The 23,934-nt window shown below is 41.6% G+C and overlaps 1 protein-coding gene across 21 annotated transcripts in view; it reads right to left on the minus strand.

Moving 5' to 3' along the window:
- Positions 1–23,934, minus strand: part of camk2g2 (calcium/calmodulin-dependent protein kinase (CaM kinase) II gamma 2) — a 101,027-nt gene that overhangs the window by 15,020 nt on the left and 62,073 nt on the right. For 12 of the 21 annotated variants that reach the window (XR_005281701.1, XR_005281702.1, XM_038295758.1 and 9 more), the window contains exons 9-13: positions 22,520–22,614; positions 17,384–17,506; positions 15,793–15,876; positions 15,648–15,690; positions 8,264–8,323 (exon numbers count right to left, since the gene is read on the minus strand). Coding sequence is in view for 19 of the 21 variants with exons in the window: in XM_038295758.1 (XP_038151686.1) it covers positions 8,264–8,323; positions 15,648–15,690; positions 15,793–15,876; positions 17,384–17,506; positions 22,520–22,614 (405 nt within the window). In the remaining 2 variants the exon portion in view is untranslated. The remainder of the gene's footprint in view (positions 1–8,263; positions 8,324–15,647; positions 15,691–15,792; positions 15,877–17,383; positions 17,507–22,519; positions 22,615–23,934) is intronic. The other 9 variants (XM_038295766.1, XM_038295764.1, XM_038295761.1 and 6 more) reach the window with 1 other exon arrangement.

Consider the following 23,934-nt stretch of genomic DNA (forward strand, 5'->3'; position numbering starts at 1 on the left):
TCTTATAAAAATAAAGGTCTTTCTAGATTACAGAAAGAAAAAATGTAGACAAAGGCATTTATTTAGATAAAGACAGAGATTTCTAGCAGGGTTTTTCCTTTTTAAGTAATTGTAGTTTCAATTTTTTTAATCACATGTTTGAAATTGAAACAGCAGTGACCACTTTAAGTCAATTTGAAAAAATTAAATAAAATGTCAACATGAAAAACAGGTAGATACGCACATTTTAACCCTATTTTGACTCAAGTTATTTCAGTTCAGGGAAAAAAAAAAATCAAACTTAAGCAGATGTGCTGATAGCTCTTTAAGATATTTGACAACCATACCAACATGGAGCTAAATAAAATGTTTAACAGTCCACAAATAAACAATAAAAAAACAATATCCATGTTCATCCCCTCCCAGTGAGCCACCCTTACCTTCCATTTGAAAATAGAAAAGGAGAGCAAAGAAGAAGTCAAGAGAACATTGACGCGTTTAATATCTTAAAATCTTAACTGAAAACAAAGACAACTGCAGGGATGAAGAGTCAGGCTTTCACTTCAAGTTCAAAAGCTTCCTGAGATCATTTTCATTCAAGTGGTTGGCTCATGCAGCATGGCATGCAGCATCCACTTCAAAGTCCTCATCCTAAACGCTGCAGAGGAACCAAGTCTCTGAAGCGCCTTTAATTTCAACATGAATGTGTCCCTGACTCAGAACCAGTGAGTGAGCTCAAATATTCAACAAAGGAGCGTGGAAAACTCATCAGGGCCAATGATGGAAGCATCCTGTTATAAACCTGTTTTTTGTTCTTAAGCCTGATGCTCAGCTTCAGACATTTCAAACATGTTCTAAGGTTTATTAGAATCGATAAAACGTGCTAATTAACATGCTGAAGGAGGTTTTAACTAACAAGTTTATCAATAAATGCAATATTTAAAGTTACATTAAAAAAAAATCATGAATTTTTTTTAATGTAACATGATTCAGCATTTATTTTTTTGCTCTAACTTATTAAATATATCATATATATCATATATTCAATGAATTAGAATTACTGTACATTTAATTAATCTCAGTAACTCTGTTCAATTAGTGAAACATTTACATAGAAAAATTACCCTTCGACTGATGTTCTACTTTATTCCTGTTAGCCATGATGATTTTCCATTACAGCTAATTAATTGGAGACCAAAAAAAACACAAGGCCAGTTTAAAATCACATTCTAATACAAAAATGTTGCCTTAATAAAAAGCATTTTTAATCTGACAAACAGGCCTCTTCTAAACTGAAAATGACTGTGTAGGATTATTCTGAAACTACATGAACATGGATACAATTGGACCGTTTTCAGAGGATTTTTGAGTTTCATTTCTCAGAATTCTTCATTCTAAATTTTGAACTGAAAAAGCTTCCTGGATGGGAAGTGAAATGTCTTCAAACTTAGAAACAAAGACCAGTGGATTGTTTTTTTTTTTTTTACTTTTTTGGAATTCATTCTAAAGAAATAAAAATCCAGATTGATGATTAGTTCAGTGTTTCCTCCACACACAAAAATAAACTTAGCAGATAAACTATTTTAATACGGAATCATCCTTAACTTTATTACCAGGTTAACATTTTTTTTCTTTGGGTTTCTTTATTCTAATGAGTCAAATCTACCAAATAGCAACAATGTTAGCTTTTTTGGGATCAGCACTCAATCCTGCTTTATCTAACATTTTTCTTTTATCTGCCATTAAATGTAAAAGTGGAAAAATGTCAGGGATTACAACAAGCATGAGGTAGATTCATACACTTCTATTGTTAACCATATTTATTCTTTTCTTAAGGTAGAAAAGTAAAAGTTAAGTTAAACCGCTAATTTCAATGCCTTTTACTGAGTGACAGCACAACACAACGCAGTGCATAATTATTAAGTGTAAGGAAAGATTTTTTCTTATAGATAGAAAATTAAACTTTTTAATATTATGGTTTGATAAAGAAGCAATACTACGAGTTTTGGAGCCAACGTCTGCTGTCAACCTGAAATTGATCTCTGGAAGAGATCCAAAGATTAACAATACATTTTGGGGAATCTGGCAAGGAAAAAAAAAAAAGTCCTCTGCTAAAACAAAAATGTAGTTGGCACAGAAAACATGGAAAGGAAAATTTTAACTTATCACACCCTGAACGATCAAAACCAGGAGGAAACTTGGTGGTAGCAGCATCATACAGTAGTAAGGTTTTTTTTTTTTATATATGAAACTTTGGTTAAAACTTTAAATTAATTTTCATACATGATCTCCAACTTACTTGACAAGCGTGAAGTTAATATACCACAATTTCAGTCTGCATGCGAGTAATTATAAAGATGTTAATATAAGAACTTTGACTTTAATAAATAATTATTTTTTTTCAGAAATCTGAAATTTTCAAGGAATTCAGAATATGAATTTGTGAGACTAACATTACAACTCTGTAAAAAATAAAAATTAAGAAATGTCATATGATTAAATGGTAGAATTCTGGAAAAAAATCTGAATTCTGGAAGAAATGCCCAGAATCCTAAGATTTAAGTTAACACTGCATGAAAAGTGAGATTTTCGTCCCCGTAAACCCCCGTAAACTCCCGCCGATCTGCCTGATTTTCGTCAGTTTCCGACAATTTGCAACCCGTGCTTGTCCGCGTTTGTCGTGCCACAAATTGTCGGAAACGTACCGTGACGTATGTGGAGAGCGATCAGCTGTACTAATAGCCCTAATTAGCATATGAATGCAGCAAACCCGCGCGGCTGGCCAGGTCTGGCTTGAATAACCTACTCAGTATTGGCTGAAACCACTATTCTCAAACAAATGAAATCGCTCGTGATTGGCAGCAAAACCACACATGGCCACGCCAGGCTTTAATTTTCTTACTGAGTATTGGACGGAACCGCTTCTTTTTAAACAAGTAAAGTCGCTCGTGATTGGTTGGCATATATATATATTTACATATATATATTTATTCATATATATATATATATTTATTTATTCATTCATATATTTATTCATTCATATGGTGTGTATTTATGTTATCCTACACTACTACACAATTATTATGCTACCATCAAGGACATGAATGAATTTATACAGGAAATGAACATTTGCCAGGAAGCTGTTTATGCAAAGAAAGAGCTTTATTAAAACACACACAACTATATACAACGCGTATCCAAACACATGCGTTTCTAAAAATTAAAAGTCCGTGAACGGTCCGTTTGCTTCCTCGGGGTTGGAGGTAACGGGCAGCATTCCCTCCGAGGCAGGTCCGATGTGCAGACGCCTACTGTGCGTGGCTCTGTACTTCGGCATCGCTTCTAACCGGGACTACAGCTTAACACAGAGTTCAGAGGGATCCGGCCTACGAAATGGTGGCGACCGTACAATCCATCCAGAGACACCGCTGACGACGGCGGACTTCCAGAGTTCCACTTCCTCATCTGCTAGCACACTCTGCCTCGCTTTCAGCAGCTGGAAAAAAAAAACAATGAATCAGCGCACTGCGTATGGACACAACACATCTATTAATGCACCTGAAAAATAGTCACCAAATAAAGTCTTACCCTCTTTCTTCTGGCCCGACTCCGAGCAGATAGCCTCCGCACGCAGCGTGTTGGCTGGCAGCGTATATCTGAAGCTCCTGCGTACCGTCTGAAAATACTTCTTACAGGCAGCTGGAAAACAATTAAATGAGAGCGGTATAAATAAAAAATCAAACGCAAGTCACAGTAACAAGGAAGGAGAAAACATTAAAACAAGTCACTTACACACAATGTCGTCTTTATCAACATCGTGCAAATCTGGACTTGCTGATATGGCTCAGAGCAAAAAGGAGGTCTGTGAAAACAAAATGTAAAGCTATGATCGGTATCCATTACCTTTTACAGCAGAATGAAAGCATATTCTTTAAATCTTACCCTTGCTCCGGTTCATAGCGCCTGCAATTAGTCTCCGAGTTGTTAAGACGGCGTACTGCTTCCTGTAAATCACAAAAAATGCACTTTAATAAAGCTTGTTCTTGCAAGGCTAGGCTAGATAGGCTAATAGCTAGGCTGCTATTAGCCATAGCTCAGGCTAGGCCGCTTTTAGCTTAGCAGGCAGTAATCGAACATATATTTACCGCTAGCATCTCTTCTTTGAGTTCGTCTTGTTCGATGCAGAGTCGCCATCGCGTCCAAGAAGAGTTTTACCCCGAAAACCCACATACTCCGTCTGCGCTCCGCTCCGCCCCGCTGCGCTCCAGACCGCCTGCACAAAGCAAAGCCTACAGCCGCCGCTGTGGTCCCCTCCCCTCCTCTCTGAGTTCCTTGGAGATCGTAGAGGGCATGCGCCAGATGAACCAGGGTTTCCGCGGATCATTAAAAATAATTACAATTCATAATTCTTTTTTTAATCAAGGCCTTAATTGGCACTAAAATTAATTAAATATGTTTATCGTTGCATTTATGATTCTTTAATAAAAATGCTTCTAAAAACAATTTCGTCAGATATTATATCGCTATTAATTTGCGTGGAACTGTTTATAAAGCCGTATGTTCGGAAAGGAAGCTCGAGGCGGAGAAAAAGCTAGAGAATATATATACGTATATATGTGTGTGTGTGTGTGTTTACATACATACAGGAGTCATGGAACTGTGCTTGCAGCTCCTTCATATTTCATGTACACTAATAACTTGTGTACATGGTTCTTGTTGATGGCATTAAAATCATTTCTAATAGCATTAAAATAGCATTAAATTAGAGTCCCTCATTCCTGTATGAACCCTGTGAGCGCTTAATTTAATATGACATATTAAAAAAATCCCACCATCATCCAGCATATGTTCAGTTTCTGCCCAAATATATATATATATTTTTGTAGATTTTTTTAACAGAGATAAGGATAAATCAAAACTGCTTTTTTTTTTTTTATGAACTTGTTCTCTACAACTTAGCATCTCTTTTCATTCCTGTAATAAGAAGTTTCTTTTAACTGGATTTGATTAAACTTTAAGTCCCTCGGTATAAAATAAATATTTTAATGGAGATGAGAAATCTGCTTCCTGGTTGGTGAATAACAAATAGTTTGGATCCAATCATTTAAATAAACGGTGTTTTTTTTTTTTTTTTTTGATATTTATAAGAATTGTGCTATAATTTCTAGTCACCAATCTGTTGCTGCTATATTTTAATTTGACGAACCGGAATTTGTCGATGTTCTTTTTCCTGTTTGGTGCAATTGCAATTGCGGATCTTGACCTGGCCAGACCTTATGACCACAGTGTACCAATCTTCTGATGGCTACTTCCAACAGGATAATGCGCCATGTTATAAAGTGAATCATCTCAGACTCATTTCTTGAAACTTTTCCACTTAAGTAATTGTGAATTGAGCATATTGACAGACAATATTTTATTTTTTATCTTAAATGCAATTTTTTTTTAAAATAATTACTGCTCTAAATGTATTGCTCTGTCAGCTAAAGATCTGTTTTGGTCTCTAAACTTTAATTAAATAAATCAATTCAAGCTAAAATGTGAGAGGCTATACTAAGCCTGATCGCTTTGTATCAGAGATTTTCTTCCTCAGAAAGATGTCACTTGGGGTAAAACCCCCCCTGCAACCCTGGTTTGCATTTGTATAGCTCACAGCATGTTCATTTACATGTTAAAGCCTCCCCTAGAATTCCATGGGGGGGAGGCATGGGGGGAACACTGCCTAAGAAATTCCACGTCAATTTCTGACAATTTACGGGAGTTTTCGACGAAGCCTGCAAATTGCCGTAAACTGCCGCTAACCTGAAGTTCCACGACAATCTACAGTGCCGTATATTGACGAAAATCCCACTTTTCATGCAGTGTAAAGTTCTGAGAAAAGGAGTCAGAATTCTGGAGTGATAGCAAGAACCAAACATGGTATGTGGGATGCCAGTTTAAAAAAAATGGTATATGCCAGTTGGGAACCGGCTTATGCCAGTCGAAACTAGTTTAAGCCAGTTAGGAACCAGCTTAAAGGAATAGTACACCCAAAACATGATTAGCCTTCATTTTCTACTCACCCCCATGCTGAACAACACTCTGGAGTACTTTTTTGATATCTCAAATGCATCTGGAGATCTGGGAGGCTTCTTGCTGTCTGCTGACATTCAAATAATGGAGGTGCCCAGCGCCCGAGGCAGAAAGGTCCATAAAAGTCTACAAAAAACGTGTCAATATTCCTCCATACTGCTCGTCCAATGTATTCCAAGTGTCCTGAGTGGGTAGCATCCAGAATTTACTCGAAACGAAGTCATTTAGAATGTTTTTAGAGCATAAACAGTAGTGTATAGGATTTCCTGAAAGCGCGCACATGCGCGTTCACGAGCCTACGGAAGCCGGCAGACCAAACCAGATGATAGTGCGCATTCAGCGTCTGCTCTGCCAATAATGCAAGCGTAGAAGAAGAAATGTGCTGTTTACCTGTGCAAAGAAAGAAACAACGAAAGAAAAATGTCTGAGGACTTCAGTGTTGAGGAAGAGCATGAGTTCTTTGCCGAGCTGAATGCGCTGGTTTGGTCTGCTGGCTTCCGTAGCGTCGTGAACGCGCATGTGCGCGCTTTCAGGAAATCCTATACACTACTGTTTATGCTCTAAAAACATTCTAAATGACTACGTTTCGAGTAAATTCTGGATGCTACCCACTCAGGACACTTGAAATACATTGGACGAGCAGTATGGAGGAATATTGACACGTTTTTTGTGGACTTTTATGGACCTTTCTGTCTCGGGCACCATAGACCTCCATTATTTGAATGTCAGCAGACAGCAAGAAGCCTCCCAGATCTCCAGATGCATTTGAGATATCAAAAAAGTACTCCAGAGTGTTGTTCAGCATGGGGGTGAGTAGAAAATGAAGGCTAATGATGTTTTGGGTGTACTATTCCTTTAAGCCAGTTGAAAGCTGGTTTATGCCAGTTAGGTACCTGGCTTATGCCAGTTGAAAACTGGTTTATGCCACATAAGAACCGGCTTATGCCAGTTGAAAACTGGTTTATGCCACATAGGAACCGGCTTATGCCAGTTAGAAAGATTACCAGCTAGCATATGCCAGTTGGTAATAAGCATTTGTGAGTTGGAAACTGGTATATTCCAGTTGAAAAATGGCAAATGCCAGTTTTGTCAAAGGACCTACATGGGCGCTTAATATCCTAATTTGGTTTTATTGACAATATATTTTTGCAATAATATAATTTACCTTCCATATAAACCAGTTTCCAACTGCCATATGTCATATGATAAATATGGAATCTTACTTTTTCCCAGTACTTTTTTCCCCTTCAATGGTTCTAATCCTCTTCTGTACAAAAAGCATGCCAAATGTTTATCATTTCTTATTTTTTTTTTTTTTTTAAGTCTAAAAATAAAAATTTACTTTCCACTGCATAATTATGCATCACTTGTTGCGGTTCTACTCCTGTTAGGTCATTTCCTTTTCTTTAGCATCACTCAGGGATTCCTAAATCACAGCTTCCTGCCAGGACTCTCCGGCGATGACAGAAGCGCTTTGTTTAAAGCTCAATAACTCTGCAACGCTGCTTTTGATTTAGTCAGTTAAACAAAAACAAGAGAGCAGGCAGAAGAGCAGAGACAACAAGAAAAATAGTTAGCGAGGGAAAATTTGCATTCTGTTCATCCAGTTTTCCATGCAGGATATCAAACTGAAATCACTTGGAAACATGCTTGGCTGGCTGTTAGAGCCAGGGCCATGCTGAGGGAAGGTGGCAGCGAGCAGGCAGGCATCAGTTCACAAAGGAGGCAAAACTGCTCAGATTATTATTCATGTTTGAAATATAAAGGCTTTACTGTGTTACACTGCAGAGAAAAAAGAGCAGCAGCATCCCTTATGCAAATGCAGCGCTGCACTAAGACAGCTTTGATCGGCGGCAGCTGAAAGGAGGTCAGAGAGTCATGCTGGGGGTTCAGGTAAAAGACTGCTACATTCTGTGCAGGAAATCAAACAGTCTGACCTGGGAGGGAGGCGTGCTCATTAGAGCATTAAGAGCGCAGCAACCAGGCCAAAAGGTCAAAAACCGAGATTCAGCTACACTTTCCATCTATGAGCTTGTGTGCAAGTTCCGCCTCTGTGCAGTGATGACCATTTTTTAAAGTGGTGCATCAGTGTGTAGGCGGCAGGTGGAGGCAAGGGGAGGAGAGAGGTTCAAGCAGCACGAGCCACATGCCAACAGCCCGAAAACAGAGTGGAACGTGCCCCCCGTAGGACACTCGATTCAAGCAGACGTACCTTCCTGAGCCATTGCGGCCGTACTGGTGGTAGCAGCGGGGCTGGTGTGCTGCCGTCCCACTATTGGACAGAGAGGGGTTCAGTTTGGCCATTCCTCAAGTTAAAGTTGTGCTCAGAAGTTTACAAACCCAGGCAAAATGACTAATTTTCTCCCCATAATTAAGGGAACATAAATAGTTGGTGCTTAGGTGAAGCTGTTTAAAATGAAACAATAAAAACAAGGTACCCAGAGGCCCCCGATCAAACGTTTACATCAGCGCGTTGTTGTTCTAATATTGTGCATTCAATGACAGACATGGTAAAACGAAAGTTACGTATGTAACTACGGTTCTATGAATCCCGGATGACCGCCAGAGGGCGGTGCTGAAAGCACTGAATGTTCCCTTCGGGCATGCGCAGTTCGAGTAATTATACCAACAGAGTCACACCTGTGACACCGGATGACCACTCAGAAGCTATATAGCCTGGTGTCATCCTTTGCTCTGCTCCTACAGAATCTTCTCGCAAAAGCAAGTATTCTGAGTGACAGAGAAGCTCTGGCGGTCATCCGGGATTCATAGAACCGTAGTTACATACGTAACTTTCGTTCTATTTCATCCCTACTGACCGCCAGAGGGCGGTGCTGAAAGCACTGAATGACTAATGCCAACGATGTCACAAGGAATCCTGAGCACATACCTCACAGAGGAGGCCCAGCAGAACCTTGTAAAAGGACCTGACCCAGGGGATGAGGGGCAGCCACATTGACACTGTAGAACCTGGTGAAGGTGGTTGGGGAAGCCCATGAAGCAGCAGCACATATAGCTTCCAGCGGAACCCCTCTCAAAGCAGCCCAGGAAGCGGTGACGCTCCTGGTGGAATGTGCTCTCACACCGACTGGCAGGGAGCAGTGACCTGCAGCGTAGGCGTGGCAGATGACACTCACAATCCAATGGGACAGACGCTGTTTAGAAAGAGGACAGCCTAACCTTGGACCCCCATAGCATAGGAAAAGCTGGTCCGAGCGTCTCAGATTGGCGGTGGCTGCAATGTATGCCTCCAACGCTCTTACTGGGCACAACAACTCAGACTCATTCTCAGTTGTACCAGATTGAGGCTGAAACCGAGCCAGCCGCAATGGCTGGTTACGGTGAAAAGGAGAAAACACCTTAGGCACAAACGCAGTATTAGGCCACAGGGTAACACCAGAGCCATCTGGATTCCACCTGATACACCTAGGGCTGACAGAAAGAGCATGTAGCTCGCTGACCCTCTTAGCTGAGACGATAGCCATCAGGAAAGCAGTCTTGCAGGAAAGCCACTTGAGTTCTGTTTGTGCCAAAGGCTCGAATGGAGGGTGGCACAGAGCTGTGAGAACCAACGGCAGATCCCAATCTGGGGCTCGTGGGGCTGGCTGCTGGCACAACCTACGAGCACCACGCAGAAAAAGTGAAACCAGTTCATGGCGCCCCACTGTACGGTTGTCAACAGTTCGGTGAAGACATGAAATTGCTGCAACATACACTTTAAGGGTCGAAGGAGAGCGGCCCTTATCAAGGAGAGACTGGAGGAACTCCAAAATAGTGGGCACCGAGCAGGAAACTGGGTTCTCATTGTGGGCAGAGCACCACTGAGAAAAGAGGCGCCATATGTTAGCATACTGCAGCCGAGTGGAGGAAGCCCTAGCACTCAATACGGTGTGTCTCACGGTGTCTGAACACCCAGTCAGCCTCCCAGGGGCCATGCCCACAGCTGGAGACGTTGAGGGTTGGGGTGCCATATCTGTCCCCCCAACTGAGACAGCAGATCCCTCCTTGCTGGAAGACGCCATGGAGTACCGTGACACAGACTCCAAAGCAGCGGGAACCACGGCCGCGCTGGCCAGAACGGAGCTACCAGCAACACCCTGTGGCCCTGCTCGAGAACCCTCCGTAGAGTCGGCCAAATCAGTGAGAGGGGTGGAAAGGCATACAGGAGAACCTGCGGCCATGGATGAGCCAGTGCATCCTGGCCCAGTGCGCCCGCCATCCCGGTTAGGGAATACCATAGGGGGCAATAGGTTGACTCCTCTGTGGCGAACAGATCTACCTCTGCCTGCCCAAAGAGGTTCCAGATTATGCGCACTACGTCGCGGTGAAGAGACCACTCTCCCGGAGCAGGTGCCTGGCGGGATAGAGAGTCCGCAACCTGGTTCTGCCGTCCTGGCAGATACGCTGCGCGCAGGGTACACAGACGGGGAAACGCCCATTCCAGGAGCTCCCTCGACACCTTCAAGAGACGTGCTGACCTGGTGCCACCTTGGTGGTTTATATGATAAACAACAGAGGTGTTGTCTGTCCGAATCAGCACGTGCCTTCCCTCTAGGTGGGGCAGAAGGCACCTGAGGGCCATGTGCACAGCCCGCAGCTCCAGCACATTTATGTGTTCGGTGCGCTCCCTTGGGTCCCAGAGACCCCAAACAGCTATGTGTTGCCACACGGCACCCCAGCCCATGAGGCTGGCATCCGTGGTGACCACCTCCCTTCGACACACTACTAGCCCCATTGGAACACCACTGGACAAAAGGGTCCCGTCTCGCCAAGGAGCTAGGGCATGGAGGCAGCTCCTGGTCACCATTAGCCTGCGATGCCTGTGCAGCCTGGCGTCTAGGCGAAAGCTGTTGAGCCATCGCTGCAAAGGACGCAGAAGGAGCAGCCCTAAGGACACGACACGAGTGACTGATGTCAGTTTGCCCAGCATTCGCAGGAAGATGATGTAGGGAAACTCCCTGCCCAGTCTGAATCGACGGACAAGCTGGAGTATGTCGTCGACCCTGTGAACAGATGGACGGGCCATCATGGTAGCAGAGTCCAGATGCATCCCAAGAAAGGTGGTTGTCTGAGATGGAACAAGACAACTCTTTGCCAAGTTGACTTTGAGGCCTAACAGTGACACATGAAGTAGAAGCTGGGACGTATCCCGAGAGGCAGCTACCTGAGAGGGAGCACAAAGAAGCCAATCGTCCAGGTATGGCAGAATCCTGACTCCGGAGGCCTGTAGAGGAGAGAGGGCTGCTTTCACGCATCGAGTAAACACCCTCGGGGAAAGGGAGAGCCCGAATGGGAGCACCCGGAATTGCCAATGGCGCCCCCGATAGGCAAACCTGAGAAAACGGCGATGTTCTGCCGCAATAGGCACGTGAAAGTAGGCGTCTGTCAGATCTACTGATGTAAACCAATCTCCCTTCACAATGGTCTGAAGGACCTCTGTTATGGTGAGCATGTGGAAGGGAAGGACCTTCAGGTACCGATTCAGTCCCCTTAGATCTAAAATGGGGCGAAAACCGCCGGTCTTCTTGGCCACAAGGAAGTATGTGGAGTAGTAGCCTCTGGGTTGCCGCAGAGGATCTACAGACTCGATTGCTCCCTTGCCCAGGAGGGCGGAAAGCTCCTGGTCTAGTGCCTGAGATTTCACCGGGTCTGTGATGACAGTCATCTTGACCCGGTGTGAGAGGGGGGGCCGCCGTCGGAACTGGAGCCTGTAGCCATTGGTTAAGGTGGCAACCACCCATGGATCTACGGCATGAGCAGCCCAGAAATTCAGCTGCTGATGGGAAAAATGTCCGACGGCTGGCCCGGTGGCATCATCTTCTATCCCCACGGCCCCTGGGGGCTCTGGGGAGAGGGCGTCCAGGATTTGAGGCCCGGGTCTGTCTAACAGGGCGGCAGACTGGCTCACGAAAGTCCCTCCTCGGTCTCTGCCGCACATCATGGGGATAGGAACCAACAGGTCTGCCACCAGTCTGAGGTCGTGGCTGAACGCTGGGGGTAGTGGCAGGGCGGCCCGAACGCTGGGGAAAGGCAGGTATGCTCCTGCGAAGGCCGGAAAGCTGCTGGCTAGTCTGACGTGCCTGAGCAGTCCGTTCCAGCGCCTCCAAGGCAGCTGATCCAAACAGCTCCCCTGGTACAACCGGGACACCCCTGAGGGTCCTACGGCATGCTTCAGTCAGAGGAGATTGTGCCAACCAGACCTGTCTAAGAGCTTGGACAAGGAAAGACATGACCCGTCCAAGCTCTCTGGTCATCAGCCCGAAGGCCTGCAGCGCTGCGTCACTATAACCAACCGCCGCACATGCACCACCAGTGTCCTGAACAGATGCAGACAGGGCAAACATGAGGTGCGCCAGAGAATTGCCAAGGCGGCCAGCACGCGCTCCTGCATTGTACGCCTTACAGAGGAGGTCATCTGTAACCCGACATTGAGTCCGCAGGCACCAGACATCAGGACGCAGGGCTTCATCTGGTGACACAATCAGTGAAGCAACAGCTGGTTCAATTGCTGGCATACGGTCCAGGCCGGCCTTCACCGACTCATGCATGGCAGCTAATACACGACCATCCGATGAGAGACGCGACAGCGCTCTCGGTTCCCGCCAACAGGCGTGTAACTCCTTCAAGTACTCCTCTGATGGAGGTACAGAAAAAGGAGTAGGAGCCCTTCCACGTCTGAAAAAGGCACTGCCGGAGCTGGATGCCTGTCCTTGTGGGAGTTCCAGCTGCAGCTGCTTCAGGGCTATAGACATGACCTCCCGCATGGAACCGTCACCGGCCTCTCCAACCGCACTCTGAGATGAAAATGAACCAGCCTCAGAGGCTTGAGAGGACCCTGCCTCCTCCTCATCTCTAAAATGAGAAGCGGAAGCAGCCAGAGAGATAACGTCATCCTCTACAACCAGCTCGGGCATTGGTGGGGAAGAGAGCTCAACCACTGGGAGCGAGGGATCAGATTGCTGTGTCTGCAACAAGGACTTCATCTCTGCCAGCTCTGCTGACAACTGCTCCACCCTTGTGGACAGGCCCTGGTCAGGTTTGGCCCGCTTCCTCCGGGGGAGGGGCACAGATGCTGTGGTCCCACCACGGCGCTTAGAACGCTTGGGGGGAACCACCTGCCCAGAGGGCGGAAGGTCCGAGCCCTCCTGGGGGCACAACTGGGCCAACCGGGCCACCCTCACTGCATGGGGCATAAAGCTGCAGTTCATACAGGGGTTCTCAGACAGCGCCTCCAAAAGGTGCTCATGTCCAAGGCAGGTAGGGCACAGGTCGTGGCCATCCTCTGCCTGCAGGGCAGCCCCACAACCCATGCAGCTGTGAGAGCCATCCATGTTGAAGGCCGACAAGGCTTAAAGAACAGAAAGTTATCGAAAATCGGGAGAGGGGGCGCAAACGCAGCCGTCACCAATTACAGCAGAGAAACGAAAGAGGCTGCGAGCACAAGGCAGCCGATACTGGGAGAGGGGGCGAGAACTGCTACCGTCACCAGGTATAAAACCAATAAACCAAAAAAGCTAACAACGTTAGCTGTATGGAAACTTAAGTTGGGAGTAGGAGCGAACAACGCTGCCGTCACCAATTAAGAGAGCAGACCAACGAAAAGGCTGCAAAAAAGGTTGATTTTGGGAGAGGGGGCGAAAACGCTGCCGTCACCATTCATAACTAAGCAGACCGATGAAGAAGGCTGCAAACAAACCAAAAAAGGCTAACAACGTTAGCCGTCTCCAACTTCCGCAAACAAAGTAGACCACACTTGGTTGGGAGAGGGGGCGAAAACCGCGGCCGTCAGTAATTATAGCAGCGCAGACCGGTGAAAAAAAGGATGCAAAAGTAGGGAATATACTGGGAGAGGGGGCGAAAACCGCTGCCGTCAGCAGGTATAACACCAACAAACTAAAGAAGCTAACTACGTTAGCCGTATATAACTTCGGCAGTGAAGTTATTCACACTGGGAGTAGGGGCGAAAACGCTGCCTTCACCAGTTCGAAACAAAACAGCACGAAGCTGTAGGTAAAAAGCTAAAGTCGTGAGCCGGGAGAGGGGGCGCGGACGCTACCATCACCAGCAAACAACTCACTTACCTTCCGTAATCCTCAGAATCGACCCGTTGCAGCCCTGGGAGGGCGGAGAATAACCGCAACTCCGGTCAAGATACAGGGGCTTCAGACAACGGGGAAGTTAGTGAACCGCTTGCAAGAAGAAAAAAGGAGCAGAGCAAAGGATGACACCAGGCTATATAGCTTCTGAGTGGTCATCCGGTGTCACAGGTGTGACTCTGTTGGTATAATTACTCGAACTGCGCATGCCCGAAGGGAACATTCAGTGCTTTCAGCACCGCCCTCTGGCGGTCTGTAGGGATGAAATAGAACCTATTCTTCATGCAAAAAGCCTCAGGTTACAATTTTGCATAAGATTTATGATCTTAAAGTCAGGAGGCTGGGATGACCTCTTCAAAATTTTTTCCATCTGGGTCTAGACATTCAGGTCATCGTTATGTTGGAACGTCCACGTGGATCACGTCTGCATTTTTCCGACAATATTTTTCCCTTCATCTCTTCACCAATTTTATCAAGTCTTTGTAGCTCTCTTATGTCCAAACCATCAACAATCCAGCTCATCTGGACTGCTTGGGATGGTCAATACAGTTATCTCTCCAAATAACTTTGTTACACAAGATTTGTACTTTGTGTGTGTGCCATCTGTCGACTAAAGCAGGCGACCCCTTTTTCTTCATGGGTCCCCCTATAATCGGTCTTAAAACACCCTGCCATCCTGGCAGGTATGACCTTTGATTGTCCAAATATCTTCAAAATTACGTAAACAGCCAATCAGGGTTGATTTGAGGAGTTTGAACACATATCCACTGAATTAACAATGCGACTACCAGTAGTTTCCCTTTTTTATGCATCAAAAGTAAGGCCTAGAGATAATTCTAGATGAAAACATGCAGGTAGTGTAAACTTTTAAGCAGAGCTACTAGGACACTTTTTTTTAATCTCAACTTGTGAGCAAAACTCTAACTTGCTAGCATAATGTGTTTCAATGTATAGAGCCACTTACTGAATATTGAATTTTAAACATTTTAGCTAGATGTTCACTAAAAGTTAACGGCCTTTCATTTAAGTGAAGTAGCTGATGTTGAATCTCCACTCTAAGACACTCAGACGACAAATTGCATTATCTGATCATTAAATTTGTGAAAAAGCTCTGAGTGATGTGGAAACACATTCAGTCTGTTTCCTTCAGTCCACATCAGTGGTTGACAGTAATCCACTTGAACAGGGTTGCTTACATGAAAGCATGTAAACACAGAGCCAATAGTATTAACGCCTTGGCCTGCTAGGCCATCATCCGGCCCACAAATTGGATGTTCAAACACAAGCGGCATGAGCTCTCAGTGATCAAACTGCTTACCACGATAAAATCATAGAGTGCGTCCAAAAGTGCAAAACTGAAACCAGGCCATTAAAGGAAGTAGAGAGCAGAGGAGTAACAGCAGCAGAGCAGCTCTGATGTGTGTTTGCTGTGTACACTCAATGGAAAGTTTGGAGACATTTCAATGTATGTTTCACTTTAAAACAATTTCAGAAGCTGACCTGAAAAGTTCCTGGAAACCAGCATTGTTGTGATAATTGCTCCCTGAAGACAGGACCAAAAAAAAAACATGTCATTATATAATAATCTTACAGGTGTTTGTTTTTTATCTTAATCTTAAGAACCTCTAATCGTGTCACCACGCACCTTAAGTTTTCTCCTGGCGTTGAACTTGCGCAGGCATTCAACAGTCTCTTGACGATGCATCATGGAGGCAACAGTGGAGCGTTGCTGCACATACAACAGACGCATTATTTCACATTTATAAACCATCAGCAAAAAAAGATAAATACTATAAAAAATGTTGTGGGGAAATTATCAGACAATGTTCTTAGTAAATAAATTAAATAATTAAAAAAATGTATAAATACTGTATTTTCCAGACTATAAGCAAATACTTTTTTCCCACGCTTTCAACCATGCGGCTTATAAGAAGGTGCGGTGTTCTGTCAGATTATCATACCCCGTCAGACCAGCAAAACCATAGTCAATAAGCATACGCAAGACATCAGATTTGCGTTTATCCCTTTAGTTTTGTAGAAAAAATAGACTTTAAACTATGGGCGTGGATCCCTTTAGTCATGTACAAAAAAAATATTTAGGGTGAGATTGCCATACGCCTCAAAGAACTCCATAAATTAAAGGGATAAACTAAAGGGATTAACAGGTATTGACTATGAGTATGCTCATCTGACAGAACAGCGGCTTTTCTGTGGATTTTTCATAACTGCCAGAGGGGGAAGTCAAAGGTGGAAATGAAAGAATAAGGGACTAGCAGCTGACACAACGGAGAACAAATATCCCAAAATCACACATTTTGACATTCATTTGCCGCATTAAAGCTGCCGAACCAATACAGAGACTGGGATCAACTCCTACAGAGCTGAAATAAAGAACTGACGAAGCCCCATCTTTCATTAGAAGCTCTATTGCTGCGAGTCAAAAACCTAACAGGAGGTGGGGGACAGTTCAGTAGATATCACAGGCGTATAGCCCGTTGTGGTATGTTCCCAGTAAAAAAAAAAAAAAAGACATTGTGGGCGTGGCTTATAGTGAGGAAAATAAGTCCGGAACATAAGGTAGCTAGTGTGGCTACATGCTGCCATTTTTTACTTTTCATCAATTAGCTCATTTTAAGTCGTTTTAATCTATCTGCTCACTGTTATCAAGGACAAAATTGCTTAGTGACCTACATGGACTGAGGTCATACGATAACAGCAATACATGTTTTTGAAGGACAAAGATATAAGTAATAGATAAGGAATGGGCTGGAGAACGTAACCTTGAGAAATTCCACGTAATTTTTTTTTTGCTGAGGTCTAGAATACCTACAGTAGGTAACTCAAAGCAGTCATAATGGACAAAAATAAGATGGGAATCAATCTTTCACATTACAATCCAATCCAATACAGTTTTCAGTCCTCATTCAGTACTTTACATTTAACTCAGCACTGAGCTCCAATAAAAAAATGTCTTATAACAATCTTTATTAATGTAGTTGATATGTTGTGGTATAGTGGAGAAATTAAACTGAAATAGTTCAAAAGTTTAAATTCATTAAAACACTGCAGTTTTTTTCCTCATCCAGAGTTGACAACAGGGCAGTGAGTAGGGGTATGTAAGGCTCATTATTTCATTTATAGTTTTAATGAGAACCACATAAAGTAGATGAAAAGTGAGCAAAAGTCCAAAGGTCCTTCCACCATCGTGATAAGAAAAGAGCAAGATTCTGACTTACGCAGACCCAGGGATGCTTGAGGGCCTGGTCAGCAGTGATTCTTTTGGCAGGGTTAATAGTTAACATCTGATTGATCAGATTCTTGGCTTCTGGGGTCACAGTGTCCCACTCAGGGGAAGGAAACTGAAGAGAGATGAAAATAAAAATGTAATTAATGGAACTATCCTTTAAAAATCAGATTTTTACTAGTGACATCCTTTAGTATGATCCTAAAAATTTGTAAAGAAACAAAAAACAAAAAAACAACAAACAAGAGTACTTTAACCTTTAACAAAAAATCATGATTTGTCAAAATAAAGTTTTGTCATATTCAATATCATAAAAAAGGTTTTTGCACTTAAAATTACATAAAAGGTCACAAATTAATTGCATATGTAAATACTAACAGCATGTATCACGGGTTAACAAGGTTACATTTAATATTTTCTTCTTTAAAGTAAAGAAAAAAACAAATAAACATGGATTTTAGACAAGGCAAGTTTATCTGTATAGCACAAGTGTTGTACATGCATTTGACAATAAAATATAAAAATTAAAAGCAGAATATAAGTAAATAATGATTAAAACATAAAAGCAGGCAGAAAAAAAATTAAACAGTTACATCACAATCTTAAACTAATAATATCTCAGTTAACAGTTTAAAGGCAGTTCTAAACAAATGTGTTTTTAACTTCAACTGAAAAGAACTCAGGCATTCAGCACTTTTAAAGTCTTCTGTGAAATTGTTCCAGAAAAATGGAGCATAGGAACTAAATGTTAGTTCTCCATGTTTGGTTCTAGTCCTGGTTGTACAGAGTAGGTTTGAACTAGAAGACCCGAGTGGTCTGGGAGGCTGATACACTGAAAACTAATCTGTAACGTATTAAGGTGCTAATCCATTCAGTGATTCATAGACCAACAGAAGGAATATTCTCTGAGCTAAAGGGAACCAGTGGTAGGACTTCAGAACCGGGCTGAAGTGCTCTACTTTCTTAGTTGTACTGAGAACACATGCAGCATCATTTTAGATCAGCTGCAGCTGTCTGACGGGCAAACCTGCAAAGACACTGTTGCAGTGATCAATTCTACTAAAGATAAATGCATGAATACGTTTCTTTAAATCCTGTTCAGACATTAGTTATTTAATCCTGGAAATGTTGATTAGAGGCTGACTAAGTAACTGCCTTTTTGTGCCCCTGAAGGCTCAGGTCTGAGTCCATCAAGTCACCAAGATTTTGGCCATAATAAGAGGTTTCTAGCTGTAGTAGCTAAACTCTATATCTCTCTGTTCTATGGATGTAGCCAACAATGGGTTCTGATAGGTTCATACTCTCCTGGTGACATTGTGATGTAAAGCTGTCTGTTGTCTGCATAGTTATGGTAACTGATCTTGTTGTTTGCTATAACCTGAGCCAAGGGGAACATGTAGATGTGTGAGTTCCCTACTGACACATAGACGTACCAATCCTTCAGATAGGATTTAAACCAGTCCAGCGAGGGACCAGAAAGGCTGACCCAGTTTTCCAGATGCTCTAATAAAATCGAGTGATCTCAACAAATCCCACAAATTCGTAAAGAAGATGGCAACTCAACTATTGATCCAGAAGAAATTAAGGACATGATTGCCTCATTTTACTCAAATCTGTATACTTCAGAGATGGACTTTTGAGGTCTTTAAACATTCAGAAACATGGCACGAACAGGGCCTTGTACTTGGACAGCCAGATATTCAAAAGATTCAAACTCATCCAGGATACAGAGTGAATCATTCAACAAAGTAACGAGTACTGCTCCTTTTCAAATAGTCTGCTCTGATGGAGAAAATTTTAATAGGGAGTTTTAGTCTCCCAGAAAATTCCTTTGGCTAAAAGATAAGAATGTAAAAAGTAAGAAAAATTTAAGGAAGTGGGGCGTGAGGCAGAAGAAGGAGCAGGTTTTAGCAGGCCTGTTTGTTTTTAACAACCAATTTCTACATTACAAATCATCAGTGAACATCCTTTTAGCAGACTTAAATAAGTTGATTAAAATCCCAATAAAATAATAATAAAAAAGGTTCTAATAGTTTAGTTTTTCCGTTTTTATTAGTGACAAAATATATAGTTAACCAAAATAAAAGCTATCTTCATGAAAGCAATGGTATTCAAGATGTGCAAATTAGTCTTATGCCTAATCACCAGATGTGGTTGCTTCAGACTCTGAAAATTAACATGGGTAATAAGTTCTCATCACCCACAGGATATGATCTAATAAATATGTTTATCACTCTCTGACAAAGCATTTCTTTTCGCTATAGTAACAGAAAAAATTCTGCAGTAAAAAGCAGTGAGGAATTACAATCTACATTTTTATTTCTACATCAACACCCTGTCTGTTTTAGATTACTTAGATCATTACAGTAAAAAAAATGAAATGAAGATCAGGTTTTGTGGTTCATGTTTCATGCACAGGGGTGGAACATAAACAGGCTTTATGGGATCTGCTTAATAGCGCTTTTGAATTCAGACATTTGAATTTCAAAAAAGGCTAGCAGTCATAAAGAAGTTTATAAATATGTAATTAAATATATGTGGAACACTATGTTCCTTTTGGCACTGCTGAGAGAACACTCTGAGGGTAAATAGCCTATCTAATTCATGAAACCCCAAAACTATCAACTCAGACATAGATGTATATGTTGATGTGTTTGAGTCAAATCTTAACCACAAGGTTTGCAAAAGTATCAGGATTGTTAAAATTAGGCAATTTGCATCCATGTGTGGAAGCAATACGTCAAAGAAGGGAATGCATGAATGGAAGAGCTGTGAGAAAAGAGTTTTGGGGATAAAATCTGTCTCAGTTTTGCATAGATTAAATTTGATCCATTTAATAATGAGATACTCTAGACTTTTATTCAGAAACACGTTTAGCCTAATGATTTGATCTTGAAGGTTAATCCTCTTGTTAACATATTCTCTTGACAGTCATTTTTTGTTAAAGCAAAGAGCATATGCCACTAACGATGTAAAAGAGGCAGAGCCTGGATAAGGCATGTCAAAGAAACAACAGTAACAATGAGGTTAAAGCAGCCATGTCTTTAAAAATGGAATAGGCAGGTAAAGATTTTTCAGTCATCCAGGTCATAGTCATTGCCCCATTTCAGAGGCATAGACCAGTATCGGGTATTGCAGGTTAACGACTCTCCATTCCTAAGGGGCAGACCCATTCTTACGGTTCAATTTACAACTCAATGCTTATTCTGACATTTTGAATTGAAAAAGCTTCCTGAAAGAGTAGCACAACATCTTATAACTTGGAAACAAACTTCAGTGGATTGTTCTTTTTTTTTATACTTTTTTGGAATAAAATTGGAATAGTCTCAGATTTGGACTCATCTTAGGCAAAGAGCTCCAAAAGGTATTTTCATGCCTATTTGTTACAAGCAAAATCAAAATATTTAATGGAAGTAATGAGGACAAAAGAACAAAATTAAAAGGAAAGACAGGAGGAGAAGACGGGCAGGAAACAAGAGAGAAAATATGCAAGGAAACGGGGTGATGAGGATACAAAAGAGGGAAGACTCTGGGAAGGAAAGATGAAAAGGAGGGAGAGAATGATGAAGGGACACAAGGAAGAAAGGACATATGTAAAAAAGATGGATGGACAGGTAAGGAAAGGAGGGTAACATGGAGGGCAAGGAAGCAGAACAGGCAGCAAATTGGTGAGAAAAGGAAGGAAGGAAGGAAGGAAGGAAGGAAGGAAGGAAGGAAGGAAGGAAGGAAGGAAGGAAGGAAGGAAGGAAGGAAGGAAGGAAGGAAGGAAGGAAGGAAGGAAGGAAGGAAGGAAGGAAGGAAGGAAGGAAGGAAGGAAAACTAAATGTGCAATTATTGATACATACTCCTTCTGGGCTGTTTTATACTTTCCTAGAGGTAGAAAAGCACAAAGTTTATCCCTAAATGACTAAATTGGAATTAATGGTCTCAGTGGGGTGAATGAAATCTTTTTTCCATCCATCTTAAATGATAAATAGCTGTGTCTAGATATATTTAAAGGCAATTGACCAGGGAGACACTCTCCCAATTCATAGCTCTGGAACTTTTTCACATTTTGTTCCTTTAAAACCAAAACCTTTAAAACACCTTATTGTAATTTAAATGATAGATTCCTTTAAAAAAATAAATAAAAAAGGTGAATAAATGTGGAAGTATTTACAGCTGTAAGTCTTTTTTTAGGATGTTTTCAGATCTGCACAAAATTAAAGCTTCCTTATCTTTGAAGCTAAAGCTCAACGGCATTTGATAGAAAAGGTGGATATTAATATATTTCTAAGTCTAACAGAAGCTTCCAATATGTTCTTTAAGACTAAAGTTTTAATTTTACAGATACATATGCTATGAACTAATCCACAGAAACTTTCTGCATGTTTAGGAGCATTATCCTGAACAAAACGTACTATTAGAGTAGTTTCTGAAGGCAGAAGCTACTTTACTCTAATTTCAACTATTTGAGTAAATGCACATAATTATTTTCTTTTGTAAAAAAAAAAAATCTATATCGATGTCTAATTTTTCTTTTTACTTTACAATTACTATTTTGTGTTGGTATAGCAATACTTAGGTAAGCTCTAAGAATGTATTGCATTTTCCAATAAACTGATAAACACAGTTTTTCACTTTAAACGGTAAAAGCCACAGCAGCCTGCAGCCTATTGCATAAATTCCAGATGTTGTATAGGCTCAAACAGCTGTGAAACTAAAAGCAGGACAGTACCTAATAATTTAACAACTGGTGAAAAATTGTTAACAGCAGATTGGTACAATTTTCCAGTTTACAACTTTAGATGAAATATTCAGGAGTTTAAAAACTGAAGATATTACTCAACAAAACACCATAAAACATGAATATGCAACAGACATCACTGCAGATGCTTTGTGAAAAGGTGAGGAAAAGGTTAGAATTCAGAAATAAATCCTGTTTCCATTGTCTGGGAAACAAAATGTAAACTTAGAAGAGGTTAAACCAGGTTAGGGTCAACAGGTAATGAGCAAACACACATGTTGTGCTCATTTATGCATGTAACTGAACAATCAACAGCAAGGACAGATTTATTGTTAACCAGTCGCACAAGTACAGATGGTAGAAGCGGACTAAAGTACAAGAACAATAGAAGTAATGACTTACATCATAGGCGCCAGCTTTGATTTGTTGGTAGAGTTTGTGTTGGTCCTCATCCCAAAAAGGAGGGTAACCCACTAACAAGATGTAGAGGATCACACCTTGCAACAAAAAAAAAAAATAATAACAATTAACAAGGACATTCTTACAAAGATCTGAGGGACATTAGGCAAACTGAATGAAGCTGCCGTGTTGATTGAGTGGAGTCAATCACTGGTTGGACTTTAGTGAGGTAAGTTAAAGCTTTAATTTCAGCTATACTCAGAGAGCATTGTTTAAAAAAAAAGACTCAACCACAGACCTAATCCTAGCAAAAAAACTTAAGTTTTGGAGTTTAGAATCAAAGTTGTGCAATGTGACTGCTTTATTATGCCCATTAAAAAAACATGCTAAATCCCTTTTATGAATAAATCAAAGCTTGTTCTACTACTGACTGTTCTTTGGTGTTTAGATTGCATGTCTGAACTACATTCCTATTTTATGACATCATCAGGTACCCATTATCATCCAGATACAGGCTATTGCTGCCCGATTTTCTAAAGGATCATAGTGCACAGGAACTATTCAACCAACATATAATTGTGGCATCTAGTTCTGCAAACAGATGCCCTAATATAACCACATTAAATTTTTTACACCATTTTGCGGAGCTTGTGAACGCTTCATAGTTCTAACTTACTGATTTCTCATTCAAACAAACAATGGAAATTTGATTGAAACAAGTTTTATTAACATTACTTGATGATATGAAACATTTAAGAGCTGATTTAGAAATGGTGTTTATGGACTGCATGGAAAATGGTCATCAGTGAACGCAGACCTGCATAAACTCTAAGACAATGATCGGATTCTAGTTTCATTATTGGTGAAGAGTAGTAATTTCACAATTTTTTGGGGTTTAAAATTAATCAAAAACTAAACCAAACTCTCTGTTGATTGGCTGACAGTCCCCTGAGCCCCTCTCCACTCCTTTGCCAAGTCAGTATTGGTGAAAGAAGTACCAATTTTTGCTGTTTGATCATCTATAAATCAGAAATTATGACACAATAGTGGCCCCACTTGACTTTTTATCCTAAAATTTTTTTTTTTTTTTTTAGATTTCCACCTTATAATTTTGAAGCCAATTTTATTAGATATCCAATTTTTGGTGGAAATTGCTCCAAAACCCTGTGGGTTTAAGGGGTTAATCCATCATCTTTCTAAATTAAATTAACCGGAAGCCTTTTCGCATTAATTTCAGTTAGCTGTAAACAGATCTGACAAAATAAGAGCAATGAGGCAAAAAAGCTGATGAAAAACAACATTTCTGTCAGTTTAGAAACTTTGTAACAGAACTTTTTAGTCAATTTAGGAATAAATGTAAAGACCATAATGCTATTTGTTTTTCGTTTTAAATAACTCTTTAAAGTTGTACAAAAATG

The sequence above is a fragment of the Cyprinodon tularosa genome, unplaced genomic scaffold (assembly GCF_016077235.1).
Source record: "Cyprinodon tularosa strain WSP-4 unplaced genomic scaffold, ASM1607723v1 ctg359, whole genome shotgun sequence".
NCBI classification, from domain to species: Eukaryota; Metazoa; Chordata; class Actinopteri; order Cyprinodontiformes; family Cyprinodontidae; genus Cyprinodon; species Cyprinodon tularosa.